Genomic DNA, 12,905 nt, shown 5'->3' with positions numbered 1-12,905 from the left:
CAAGCAGTGTGGGGTTGATTGCCAAAGGCTCCCTGGAGGACGGAATCTTGGACGCTCTGGCCACCCGTCGTCATCCTGTCGCCTTTGAGTCAGCTTTGTTCAGAGTGTGGAGGACACTATACACTGTGGTAATAGGATGGGATTGGCGGTCTGGGGAGGTTTTCTTGTCCAACCCTATTTGTCCCAGCACCCTGCAGGTTGAATGCGGGTAGGTGCATCTGCTGTGTCTTTTATGAGGTAATGTGCATACCAGGGTATTTGGGGGAGGGTGGGAGCAGAGGAGGGGAGCAGGAGAGCCAGAGGGGCAGCTGTTGGGAAGGCCCCTGAGTGAGAGGCTGATTGCTGTGATTATATCAGTGTGCTCTGACGTTGGTTTTTTGTTTTTTTGTTTTTTTTGGACACCTGAATCTGGCCACTTTCAGTCCAGGTTCCATTGTGCCGGGATTAGGCTCCATCATGCTAAGTGTACCAGGAAAGGGGAGCTGTTGGCAGAGCCCCCGAAGCCCCCAGAGCTGATTTGATCAGGAAAACAGCCACAAATGGGGCCTTCTCGTGTGCGCAGCGTGCGTTTCAAGTTGCGGAAGCAATCATCGGAGCAATGGCGCAGGGCTGTGAGCAGCTGGGTGATTTCCGTTGGCCACATTGTTTCTGTTCCATTTAATTTCCAGGTGTCCTACATAGGCCAGGACTGCAGAGAGATTCCAGAGCACCTTGGCAGGGACTGTGGACATTTTGCAAAGAGGCTGGATCTGAGCTTTAACCTTCTGAGGTATGTAACCTTCACAAGACACAGACCAGGCCTGGGAGGCCCAGTTCCCCCAGCAATGGCCTGCAGATAAAAGTCAAACATCCCAGCTCTGCATAGGGTGCAGGGCTCTGAGACATGCAGAACTGCATCCCAAAGGTTTGACTCTGCTTCACGTGGTGGTTCTCCGCTCCCCTCTTTGCGCCGATGAAAAAAGCAGCGAGTGTGCGCGTCCTCCGTCTCACATGAGTCCCTATGAGAGGGGAGAGGGCCGTCAGAGTGTCACTTTGTTCTTTTCCTTTCTCACTGGTGTCCATGCCGACGGGTTAGAACACGCTTGGGGAGGAAGTGAGTTAGAACAAGCAGGTGAGGTGTTTGGGGGGCGTTTAGGAATGTTTTCCTGGATAACCCCGTTGCCCAAAGATTTGCCAAAACCCAGGTAGAGGGTGTGGGTTCTTTTTTTTTTCTTTGCCTTTTTATGAATTGGAACTTTAAATATTTGTGATGATAATTTCTCCCAGATGGTATTTCAGAGTAATTCCAACGCTGTTGGCATGGGGTAGGTGGGAGGGAAACTCAAACAACTGTTCCAGACTTGGCAGAGAAGGTAAGTGTGATTGTCTATATTATTCCAATGGAGAAAACAGACAGTTATTTCCTTTCTTCCCCAAATATTTTGAATTGCGACTGGTTTGGGGGCTTGGGGGGCGGGGCTAGGAGGTTCGTTGAAAGCACATATTAGTGAGATAAATGGGCCGGGATCTGGGTGGTGGCTTTTCCTAACGAGGTGGTTCCGCACAGAGCTTTTTCCTAAGTGTCCCCTTGAGAGCCGTGCTGTCCTCGGAGGATACTGTCTGGAGGTGGAAGGAGAGGTGAGGAGCTCGATCCCACCCCAGGATGCTGGTACTTTGCGGTTTCCATGCTGTGGAGTCTCTTTTCTCTGAGGCAGGACACTTGGGAATTATGGATTCCAGGAAAGATGGACAAAATTCAGGGCTTCAAGGCACCAGAGGGTAGAGAGGACTTGACGCTAAGCCAGCAGAGCTTCTTGGGCTGGTGCTCAGGAGCTCAGGACTGGAGCTGGGGAGCTGAGACACATCGTCTCCAGGGAAGGGGTGTCCAGGGAGTTGTGTGAGAAGAGAGTGGGCTCTGTGTGCGTTTTCTCCCTGATGCCCAAGGGGTTTGTATGCTTCTGGGGAGAGGTGGAAACTGCAGAGTTGCAAAGTAATACAGAGTGATGAGAGGATGCCAAACGCTGACTCCAAAGAAACGAAGGATGGTTTTTGGTCCCTACCCAAAGAGGGGACAGAATATACAACCTGGGCTGGATGGTGCCTGAGACTCACATGCCCCTTAAATAGCGCCCTGGTGCGGACTCGGGCAAAGGGTTCCCTGGGGCATTGGGAAGGAGTTCTTCCCATGTGACTGGCCTCTGGGGGCTTGGGGCTCTGTGGCTCCGGCGGTGGCTGCCTTGCTGCTGGGAGCCCGGATGTGGGTTTGAGGAGGCTGGGCCCTGTGAGGGAGTGTGTTAGCAGTCATAGGTCATGGGACTGGGCTGTCAGGTCTGAGGAAACAGAGCTGTCTTTGTCACACTCCAGGGCCCTGCCTCCCTTTGGCAGAGAAGGGGCCGGAATCCTGGGAGGGGTGTGTGTGTGTGTGTGTGTGTGTGTGTGTGTGTGTGTGTGTGTGTGTGTGTGATCGAGATGAGTGATGAGAAGGGGCTTTTGGCTCTGAGGGGCTGGATCTATGAGGATTTATCATAGGAAGTGATGGCTTCTGGAGGCAGGAAGATTTTGTGAGAAGGAGGTTGGTAAAATCAGAGGGAGAGGAGTTAAGATTTTTATTAGTTTTCTTTGTTGTTGTTGAGAGGAGGTTTCCGTAAGTGTTGAGTTTGAGGAGAGATTCCCATCTGGGCAGGAACCTGTTCTTACCGCTGTTGTGGTCAGTGTGTGGGTTGTCGCTGGGTTGGGACGGGGTGAAGTCTCATGGAAGGGTTTATATTAGGACTTATAAAGTCAGAAGGCATTACAGACCAGAGTGGAGAAAAGCAACCCTGGCTGGAGGTGCTTATGGTGGGATCCACTCATTTTTGATGGTCTTAGTTATCTAACTCAGAGGCGAGGGGAGGTGGCACTAATTCTCTTAGGTGTCAGAGGAAGAGCAGGTTTACTCAGGCCCTGGTCTCTATCTTTCCCTTCAGCTGGATAAAAATTCAAAGATGGTTTAGATGCTTAACTAATTCCTCTTTAAAAAAAAAAAAAGAGGAGGGAAGAGACGAGGGAGAAGGGAAGAGAAACATCATAAACTTACCTTCCAAATAAGTGGGAACATGACAGATGACCCTAGCCCACCAGGCTGCAGGGATCATCATATCCAGAGGAAATACTGTGCATCCCCATCCCACATCCTGTAGGTTTCTTCCCAGCCCCGCCGTGCTATTTCCCCGGAATTTGGGGAACATATGGCCCTGTATTTGATCTGCACCTGGATTCACCCTGGCTCCCTGTTCTCACTCGCTCTCTGCTCTGTCTGCTGTTTTCCCTCTTGACAGCCTGTCTGGCCCCACTTGGGACACCCTCTTCATCTCTCTGAAGCCCAACACAATGTAACTGTGTATTATGCCAGTTCAAAGTGTACTGGGGGAAGTAGGGTGGTAATTATTGCAGGCAGCAGGAGACATTGGGTAGCATTGCCTGGAAATCTTCTGGGTACTTCTTTGCCCTGGAGAATTTCTCCCTGGCTGTGCCTCTCTTTAGGATCAGGCCTCCTGCATGTGGCCAGGTGCCCCTCTTTCCCAGCTACTTTCTGTGCTCTCCACATCACTTACCTTCTTTCCACAGCTGCCCTCAGAAATGCAAAATGCTTCTTACTTTGTTATATTCAGAAAATTCACTCCCCTCCTTTTTATAGAACATCTCTGCAGGCTTCCTTTTCTCACCAAAGAGTCATATCAGAGTATTGCCTTAAATGGAGCCATAGCCGCTAATACAAATTTTGCTACTCCCATAAATCTCAAAATCACCTGCAGTGTGTCTGTGCTTTAGGCTACAGCTTGTTTTTAGGCAAGGTGTTCTATTTATTCATTTTAAAATAGTTAAAACATGCACATGACACAGTCTTTAGAAGCAGCAAACATGCAACCAGTGAAAAGAAAGTCTCCTTTACACATATGTCCTTTTGCCTCCTGGTTCCCATTTGCACTGCTAACTACTGGTAGTTGACTTTTGTCATCCTCCAGTGATACTCCATGCATATACTAACATGAGAATTTCTCATATGACCAGGTTTGTATTACTTCTTGCCAAGACGTTAGTTAAAAGGAAGGCACGAGGCTTCAGTGAACCACTTGTGTTAGGGTCATCCTTCTCTGTTGTCTGACTGTTAAATCGCAGCCATTCACCATCATCATTGTTAATTTTGTCCATGAAAGTGATGTTTCTGCTGATTGTCTCTATGGCCACCTGTTTTGAACTTTTTATTTTTTCTTCTCATCACATCTTAGGGTCTTCTCTCCTGCATTAACTATGGTGACTCCGTCTTTACCTCAGTTGGGTTGTCCCGTGGTAAACTGGTTACTTCTCTATGCAGAAAGTCGTGGAAACTGAGACTGTTGCTTCTATGACTGTGTCCTGAGGGGAAGGAAAGTCCCTGGCCCCAGTATCTTCCCTGTCCGGTCGGAAAGGGAAGCAAGACAAAATGTCCAAATAAAATTTCTGGTTCCCTTAAAAGACCCAAACATTCCTTACTTACTCTCTCAGCCCACATCTCATTCCTGCTGTTATGATTGGATGAAAACCAGGTGAAATACAATGACTATGAACTGGGACCAGCTCTCTGGACATGATTCCTGGGCATAGGGTCCTGCCATCCTGCCTTCAATGGTCCAGAGGGTTTAGGGAGCGTATTAGGTAATAGCCAAGAGGAGTGAAGTTTTGTCCCTTAAACGTAGACGCATTAATGATCATGAGTCCAGTGTTTACATCTGCATGAAAGTGTACTTTAGATTTTATTCTTTGAAGACAAACTCGTAAGTAATAAAACCAACAATGATTAATATAGAAACCTTGGAGAACCCAGAAGGGTATGACAGAAACCCTCTTTCTCTCACATTTTCACTGATAATCTTGCTACCCAGGAATCATCATTGTTTACCTTTTGTCATCTTGGAGTCTTTCATAACACCAAAATACTTTTTAAATGATGCTGTTGCTTACATTGTGTCGGAAGCATATTCCCGTCTCAGTAAATACTGCATTATACTTAGTGGTTCTATTTGCTAATGTTGGGCATTTAGATTGTTTCCAGATATTTGCTGTCATAAATGTCTCTGTTGTAAATTGCCTCGTACTACTCATTGATGAATGTCTCTGATTAGTTGTTTGGGGCAAATTCCCGGAGACAGAATTATCAGAGGGCCTAGATACAGATGTCGCATTGCCGTCGAGAGGTTATACCAATTTCTGCTACCAGGAGTATTTGGATACCTATTGTCCCAAACGCTTCCTTGAACTCGTTTTTTGAGGTTTTCATGTCTTCTCTGATCGATACAGAGAATCCTCTGCCTTAGCCAGTGCTGTTTCCTTGATCAAGGCAGAGAGAGCTCGGTAATGAGTCGTTGCAGCTTTCATTTTCCTTCTCTTCTGGCTGGGAAAGGGCAGAGTTCTCTCTGGCCCGTTCCTCTCCTCCTAGGGCCCTGAGTGGGTTGGATGGGTCGCCTGCTGAGCTTGTTAACTGAGTGGGCAGAGCAGAGGTTCTGTGGCACAGGAGGTAAACACACCTGTGTCAGTCTGGCAGTAAAATCGTGAGGACTTGATTGATCGGTGGCAACAGGAAGCTTACATTTTAAAAATGATTGGCAATTGTATCTTACTTAGCATCACTCTGATAAATGTACTGGTTGGGGGAATTGCCTAAGAGAAAATTTCTTGGGTGGGAGCTTGCTACTTCCCTGGTTTTGTCCAGGATGACAGTGATGGGCTGGGGAGTTTGAGCAGCTCCAGTAAAGAAAGGATGGCTCTGTCCTCCCCGCCCAGCAGTGAGGTGGACACATGGTACACTGTTAAATCTTCGAGGATGGACATACCACCATATCTATGCCTATTATTAACTGCTGGATGGAACTGGGCCTATTAGCTGCTGCCCAGTTGGGAAAATGGGCAGTGTAATGAAAGGAAAAAAGGCCTCAGGGTTAGACCACCCTGGCTTGAAATCTTAGGACTGTCACTCACTGGTTGTTGCACTGGCCTTGGGCTAATGACAAAAAGGTCGTGTGTGTAACGGTGTGTAAAGTGCCTAACAAGTTACCTGGCACATAATAGGTCTTGAGTAAACATAACTATGGTCAGTGCTTAAACGGGGTGCTAGTGAGGCTAAAAGCCCACTTGCAGGGGTCCCCCGCAGGGGCCATTTCACTCTCTGGTAGTCATTGGGGTTCCTCACCAACATTAAAGATTTCCTCTTTAAGCATCTGGTCTTTTTGCATATCTTCGCACCCTTCGGTATGACCAGTGGGCAGAAACTTGAAGAGCCAGTACATCATTTTCCACTTTCTCTTCTGCTTGCTCTGGTCATCAGTCTTGGGTTCTGACCGTAAATGACCAGAACCCCCTGCTGATCTATGTGGGATGTAGACTGTAAGTGAGAAATGTGTGTCATAAGATATGAGGGTACTTAATGCAGTGTAACCTAGCCTATTCTAACTGGTACAAATACCTTAGTTCTCCAACTGTCTGACATTGCATAGGCTAAACCCATTCATCTTGCACACATTTTTCATCCTTCCCAACGAGGAGCATTCCTTTGTTCATATTACAGTGAAATGAGTAAGAGAGACAACTCCCAGTGTAGACTCTTAGGAGAATAGCTTGAAGGACATGTTCTGTTGGTACTGGGTCTTCATCAAACCATTTCTTTGCAGTCAGGGGTTTTGCTTAAACTGTTTTCAAAACCCAAATGTAGTGATCTTACTTGGGGAGCTCGCTGATACTGGGGTCGGGGTGGCAGCAGAGCTCATGTTGGTGGGACTTGAGAGGAAGAGATGATGATGATGGGAAAGATAGGCTTTAGGAAGAGAAACTGTTAGTGAAATTTCACAATAGGGCCTTGACAAGCTCTGAGTGATTCAAGGACACAAGGGTCTACGTTTTCAGAAGCAGTGTTCTCTCTGAGTTGGGCAATGCTATGAAAAGCACCTTTTTTATTCCAAGAACATCATTGGCCATTCTAGTGTCTCCAGCTATGAGCAGAACATACAATCAAAAGGTGAGTTGGAAAATGACCTGGCAGGTAATATTTAATGTCTTCATAGCAAGACATTTCCTTGAGTTACAGTACTATAGAGTGAGCTTTGTGACTGTAGAACCACCAAAAAAAAGTTTGAAGGAAGATAGGGAGGGAAGGAAGGAAGATGACCAAGGGAGCAAGGATGAGGCCACTGCGCGTGAGGTTTATATGGCACGTTCCTGCCTCCTCCAAGAATGTCCTGACTTTGTGGATTTCCACCCTTGGGTCAGAAAATGGGGCATTGAGCCACAGATTGTAAGACTGAGCTGGGGAAGTGGTGGGCCTTTGGAGCGAGTTGTCTAAGAGGCTGTAGGGCTTTCCCTGAGGTTCAGCTTTGGTCGTAGGCGGTGATGCTCCCTGTGACGCGCAGTGTGGTTTAGAAAGGGCTTTCACAGACCTTGTCTCCATATCTCCTACGGCGTTGCCTCCAGGATGAGAATTCCTAGACTTTTTTAAGTAATGCCTTTTATTTCTCATCTCACCCATTTAAGTCCTTCAGAACCTCGGGTTTTTGTGTTTTTTATTTTTCCTTTCACATCTTTATTGGAGTATAATTGCTTTACACTGTTGTGCCAGTTTGTGCTGTACACCAAAGTGAATCAGCTGTATTTATACATATATCCTCATATCTCCTCCCTCTGGAGCCTCCCTCCAGCCCTCCCTATCCCACCCCTCTAGGTTGTCACCAAGCATCGAGTGGACCTCCCTGTGCTATGCAGGAGCTTCTCACTGGCCATCTATTTTACATTTGGTAGTGTACATATGTCAGTGCTGCTCTCAGAACCTTGGGTTTAATTTTCCTTTTTTTGTGAAGCTTCTCTCCCTAAGCTGTTTGGAACTTGGGCCCCTCTGCCCCACCCTCTCCCTCTGCCCTGTCTCTGCTCTGAGGTCATCACTGTGCCCGTGGTGCTGCTGCTCTGTGTTGGCAGGGTGGCTGTCGGGAGCAGCCGTGTTTTGGGAGGACAGGGGGAGAGACAGGCGAGCTTAGCCCTTCCAGACTCTCTACTCGCTGGCCTTCTGTCTTCTAAATCATGAAGTGCTGTCACAGTGATGGGGGTGGGGACTCAGCTAGCATTTAGTGGGCACGGCCTGGGGTCCTCAATGTCTTGCAGGGCACGGGACAGCTTCGGTCAAAAGAACCCTCCCTCCCCCGTGCCAGCTGCGCCCTGAGGAAGACCGCTGCGTGCTGTCAGAGAGAGCTTGGAAATGGCTCTCTTCATGATCTGAAGCAGCCTTGCAGATAAGTACCCAGAGGCGACTTGCTTGGTTGCACAAAGGAGTCCTTGGACGAGGGATTAAACCAGAGACATCAGTCATCATGTTTATTTTCTTATTAACACATAACCAACATTATGGCGCCCTTGCTACATGCCAAGGCTGGGCAGAACACCTACCAGGCCTCAGCTCATGCCGTCCTCCCAACAGTATTTTACAGATGTAGCCACTGAGGCCCAGATAGGGTAGAAATCTCCCCCAGACCACACTGATGGTTAAATGGGAGAGCTGGGATTAAATGGCCCTGGTGGTTTGACTTCAGCTTTACAGTTGCTCTAGACTGCTTCTCATGGTATAAATCATTGCTTTCTTTGTGTGAGAAAATGGGCGGTCATTTCCAAGCCTGTATTTCCTTGGGGGTGGGGGAATTTGTTTTTTAAAATCATGAGCAGCCTGTGGAATTCATGGAAGCAGGGGCAGAGTGGATCTGTAGCTCCAGGCTGGAGACCAGAGAAGCCTCAGAGTCCTATCTGTTGCATTTCCTTCTCTCTCTAGTTTCTCCCAAACCTTCCTGATTTGCAAAGTTCGGTGACGCAGGACCCCCTGAGGCCTGGGACAGCTGGGAGTTGGGGATTCCCAGAGACCACCTCCTCTGCTTTTATCGCCCCCCCTGGGCTATGAGGCGTGGCTCAGGTGGTCACTGTTGGGGTAAAAATGGCTCAGTGTTTGCCGTGGCTCTACTGTCCCAGCCTCTGGATGGGGAGCCTCGAGATGGATGACTACATGTGTGACTTTTGATTCTGGGGGGAAAAGAAGAGGGTGTGTGTGTGTGTGTGTCCATCCATGTCTGTGTCTGTTCTTGGACATGCATTCACCCACGATGTGAAAAGCCTCTTTCCTCTTGTCTCCTCGGGAACTGCCGTGTGGGTGATTTCAGCTGTTCTCTGCCCCTTCATGATGAAAGGGGAGCGGTGATGCTTTTTTGCTGGGTGTCTGTGTTTAATTGCAGGAATAGAATAACTATGGATTCTCCCTGGCCGAGACTTTCCTAATAAAAGCTCTCTTCTGTCCCAGCTGCTTTCTCTTCCCCTTTGCACGCACACCCTCATCACTGCCACAGCACAAGGTCACTTAGGGTTTTAACTGAGGGAGAGACATACACACACATGCTCAGGTTTCCTTTCAGAGTTGAAAGAAGAAAAGACACCTCCTCCCCCAGACCCATCATTGGGGGATCAGCTACGTGCCCCCCACCTTCGCACCACCTCCCCTCTGAGTTTATACAGAACCCAATTTTTCAGTCTCTTGGGTGTCTGCTTTTTCTCTGGTTCTGAAGAAATAAGAGACGGGTAGAGCAGGGAAGACCGACAAAAGAGCTTAAAAAAAAAAGAAAAAACCCGAACCATTTTTGAGATAAAGCAAGACTTACTAAAAACAATTGGAGAGGAGGGTGGGAGAGGGGGTGTTAACCCCCACACGGCCCCGTTTCTGCAGCTGGAGGAGTGTTTTAAGAAAAGGCACCATTGTTAAAACTTTTTTTTTTTTCCCTGATGGATTTATTTATAAGGTAGAGAAATATTTTCCCCATAATTGGGTAACTCTTAATAGTAGCAATTGCATATTTATCAGTGTGAGGGGCTGTTATTAATGTAACTGTCAGGCCCAAACACATTTCTGCATTAAATCCATTTAGTATGTGCATTATTCGGGCTCGAATGTCACCGGGACATCAAAGCCCCGTAGGCATGGAGAGCTCAGTGCCCTGCTGTGGCTGCAGAACAGGCCCTTGATCAATAAATGTAACATGTTAATGCAGAGCAAATAGAATAAAAGATTTCTTTGACAAGACATGAAAAATCACCTTGTGGCAGCTGGCATGTGATGCCGTTTCTGGGGAGACACTAGCAAAGTTGATCTGACAAGTAAAGAGGAGAGATGATGGTTGTAAGGTGCTTTTGTTTCAAACTTCTTTCTTGACCTGTCAGGTTTTGAAGGCGCCTCAATGGCTCTTTTTTGTCATGTGAAAATTGTAGTCTTAGGTAGTTATGAAGCAGTTATCTCTTCTCAAATTGTGAATGCTGCTGTTTAATTGATTCACTTAGCATTTGAAACTGTCACGCATTAATAATTGCGAAATCCTGTAGATACTGCGCGAGTGTGTCACGCTTAAATGTGTAGTTATCAGAAAATTAATATCCTTAATGAACCGGTGCTTTCAAACTAACATTGCATGAAATCTCTTTTGCCCTTTCATTTGCTGAAGCCACATCCGCCAGTTTGCCGAGAATCACCTCTCGACAGTTTGCTTTCTTGATGCCCGACAAATGCCAGCTTTGCTGTGGGTACATCGCGTGCTCAATGACAATAAATATAGTAATTATACTGGAGTTAGTAATTAACATAATTGTAGTCAATTACGACAAATACAGTGCAGAGCTAAATAAATGAGAGGGGAGAAATTAGCAAGCTAATTGATTTATCTTTACTTAGGCTTTCTATTACAACTGGCAGGGCTGTTTTTCTTGGGGTGGGGGGAGAGGAGGGGCAAAAAAACCCCCACAAGGATTGTTTACGAATAACTGATTTTGTTTTGAAGTTGCTTTGTCTTTTGACGTATTACGCATCACCCCCCACTCTGCTTACAAGGAGAAAAAAAGGAAAGGAAGAGAGAGAATTTAAATGCCAAGGGAACATTTTGTTAATTTAGCTACATCAAGCCGAACGCTGAAGCTAAAGGGAGACAGGATTTAGCTTTTGCTAAGGTTTGAGGAGTTATGTTGTCTTCTTGGCTATTGTCCTGGTAAAAGAAAGTTGTGTGTGTGTGTGTGTGTGTGTGTGTGTGTGTGTGTGTGTTCGAAATCTTTCCTGGATGGTACATTTGGGGGTTATATGTGCACGCTGATTTGCTCAACTTTGTACCACTGGCTTGGAGTAAGAAGTGGACATATTTTACTTGGTTCAGCCCCACTTGGTCTTGTTATGCCTTCTTCCTGGGGTACTCTGGGAAGAGACAGAGGAAAGGAGAGACCAGTGTTGCTGGAGAGGGCAGGGGAGGGGCTCCAGTGAGGACCTACCCTCTCTCTGCCACACTTCAAGGCTGCCCAGGCTCCTGGGCTGTCACACTCCTGAGGCTGCCTGGAAAGTTGTTGTGGGGTCTCAGTGCCCATGCGTTTCAAGCTGATTTATTCTGTCTCTGCTGCCTGAAGCCCTGGTTGATGGTGTTGATCATGTATCTCTGTTCTTTGTTCACCTCTTTTAACGTGACTGCTGTTCATGCTGCTCAGGGAAAACCTGTGCATGTTTTAAGGCTTGGGGTCTCATCTCAACCCTGTTTTTTTGTTTTGTTTTGTTTTTTTCTCACAACTTTTAGAAACAGGATTTTTTTCCTCTGCCTCTTGACACAGGATGGGGGCTAGTGGCCAGAGCTTTTTAAAGGTTGGAGTACTTAAAATCTTACCCTGGTCTCACCCAAGGTTAAAATTGAGTGCTTTCAGGACACGGCAGTTAAAGTGTTCCGCATCAGTTCTAACGTTATCAAAGCCCCAGTTAATCCCCTGAAAATGAAGCAGCTTAACAAATCAAAAATTTGTCTCAGCCTTTTACTTGGCTCTTCTTGAAGATTCCACTGGATATGTTCCTAGTCTGATAGGAACAGGAGTCAGAGGTAGCAGTTTTATTTGTATGTAGGTGGTACCTAGGACCATGCATAACCTGGTGTGGAATTCAGTCTTTCTATTGCAGTAAGATGCTGCCTGTATCTTAGAACACCAGGATGTACTCGGACACTGCTCAGTGTGGTCATTCTTCATGTGTGCTGCATTCAGAAATCAATTTCTGATATGAAATATTTATATACAAGGAATCATTTAAATTATTTAAAGTTTGCAGGCATCATGGCCTTTCTGATGCAGTCTCAAATTATTTTAGTAAATGCGTGGACCTTCTGAGCGTAAAAGACTTTCATAGTTGGTGGGTGGGGAGGGGGAATGATACTTGGAACTCTAGCCTGATGTAATTTGATACGGGCCAAAGAGAAATCGATGATTTCTATGTGTAGCTTTGTTTACCAAAAATAGATAAATTCCAGATATTGTATACTTCCAGAGAAAGCTGCGAGCACCTGTGAGAGGCAGTGAGGGGGGTGTGTTGAGGGAAAATGTGCGAAGAAAAACCCTTTTGCTGTTGACCAGTGTCAGAGTGTGGCATTTGTAGTATCATTGCTGTCTGTAGCCTCAACTCCACTGCTGGTTTTTATACCCTGTCTTTTCTCTTGAACGGCTCTCAGATGTAGAGCAGATGTGAGTCGGGGAGAACATAGGATAATGGCAAAGGAAGCCTCTTTTCATTTTTATTATTTTACAATTAAAGTTGCCCTAATTGGAGCTAGATTGATTTTGCTCTCGTACAACTAAAGAAATAACAGCATGGGGCATAATTTAGATGAATTCTTTTCCAACAGAATGCTGTTTGCGAAGGCTCTATTTTTTTTAAGACTGACTTATGTTTCACTGAAACAGACACCCATCTAGATGTTTCAATATGTGAGGGTTTCTTTTTTTCTTAAAGAATGCTATTTTGCACAGTAAATTATGTGGTCACTTTATGTATGGTCAGACTGCCTAGGTTGAATTCTTTTTTTTTTTTTAATTTATTTTTATTTCTT

At 46.3% G+C, this 12,905-nt stretch overlaps 1 protein-coding gene across 1 annotated transcript in view; it reads left to right on the top strand.

Annotated features, from left to right (window-relative positions):
- LRMDA (leucine rich melanocyte differentiation associated) overlaps positions 1–12,905 on the top strand; it is a 1,013,857-nt gene that overhangs the window by 5,470 nt on the left and 995,482 nt on the right. The window contains exon 2 of the mRNA XM_057734349.1: positions 669–769. Within this exon, the coding sequence (XP_057590332.1) occupies positions 669–769 (101 nt within the window). The remainder of the gene's footprint in view (positions 1–668; positions 770–12,905) is intronic.

This window comes from Hippopotamus amphibius, chromosome 5 (genome assembly GCF_030028045.1).
Source record: "Hippopotamus amphibius kiboko isolate mHipAmp2 chromosome 5, mHipAmp2.hap2, whole genome shotgun sequence".
Taxonomy (NCBI): domain Eukaryota; kingdom Metazoa; phylum Chordata; class Mammalia; order Artiodactyla; family Hippopotamidae; genus Hippopotamus; species Hippopotamus amphibius.
This window is presented reverse-complemented; position numbering and strand designations above follow the sequence as displayed.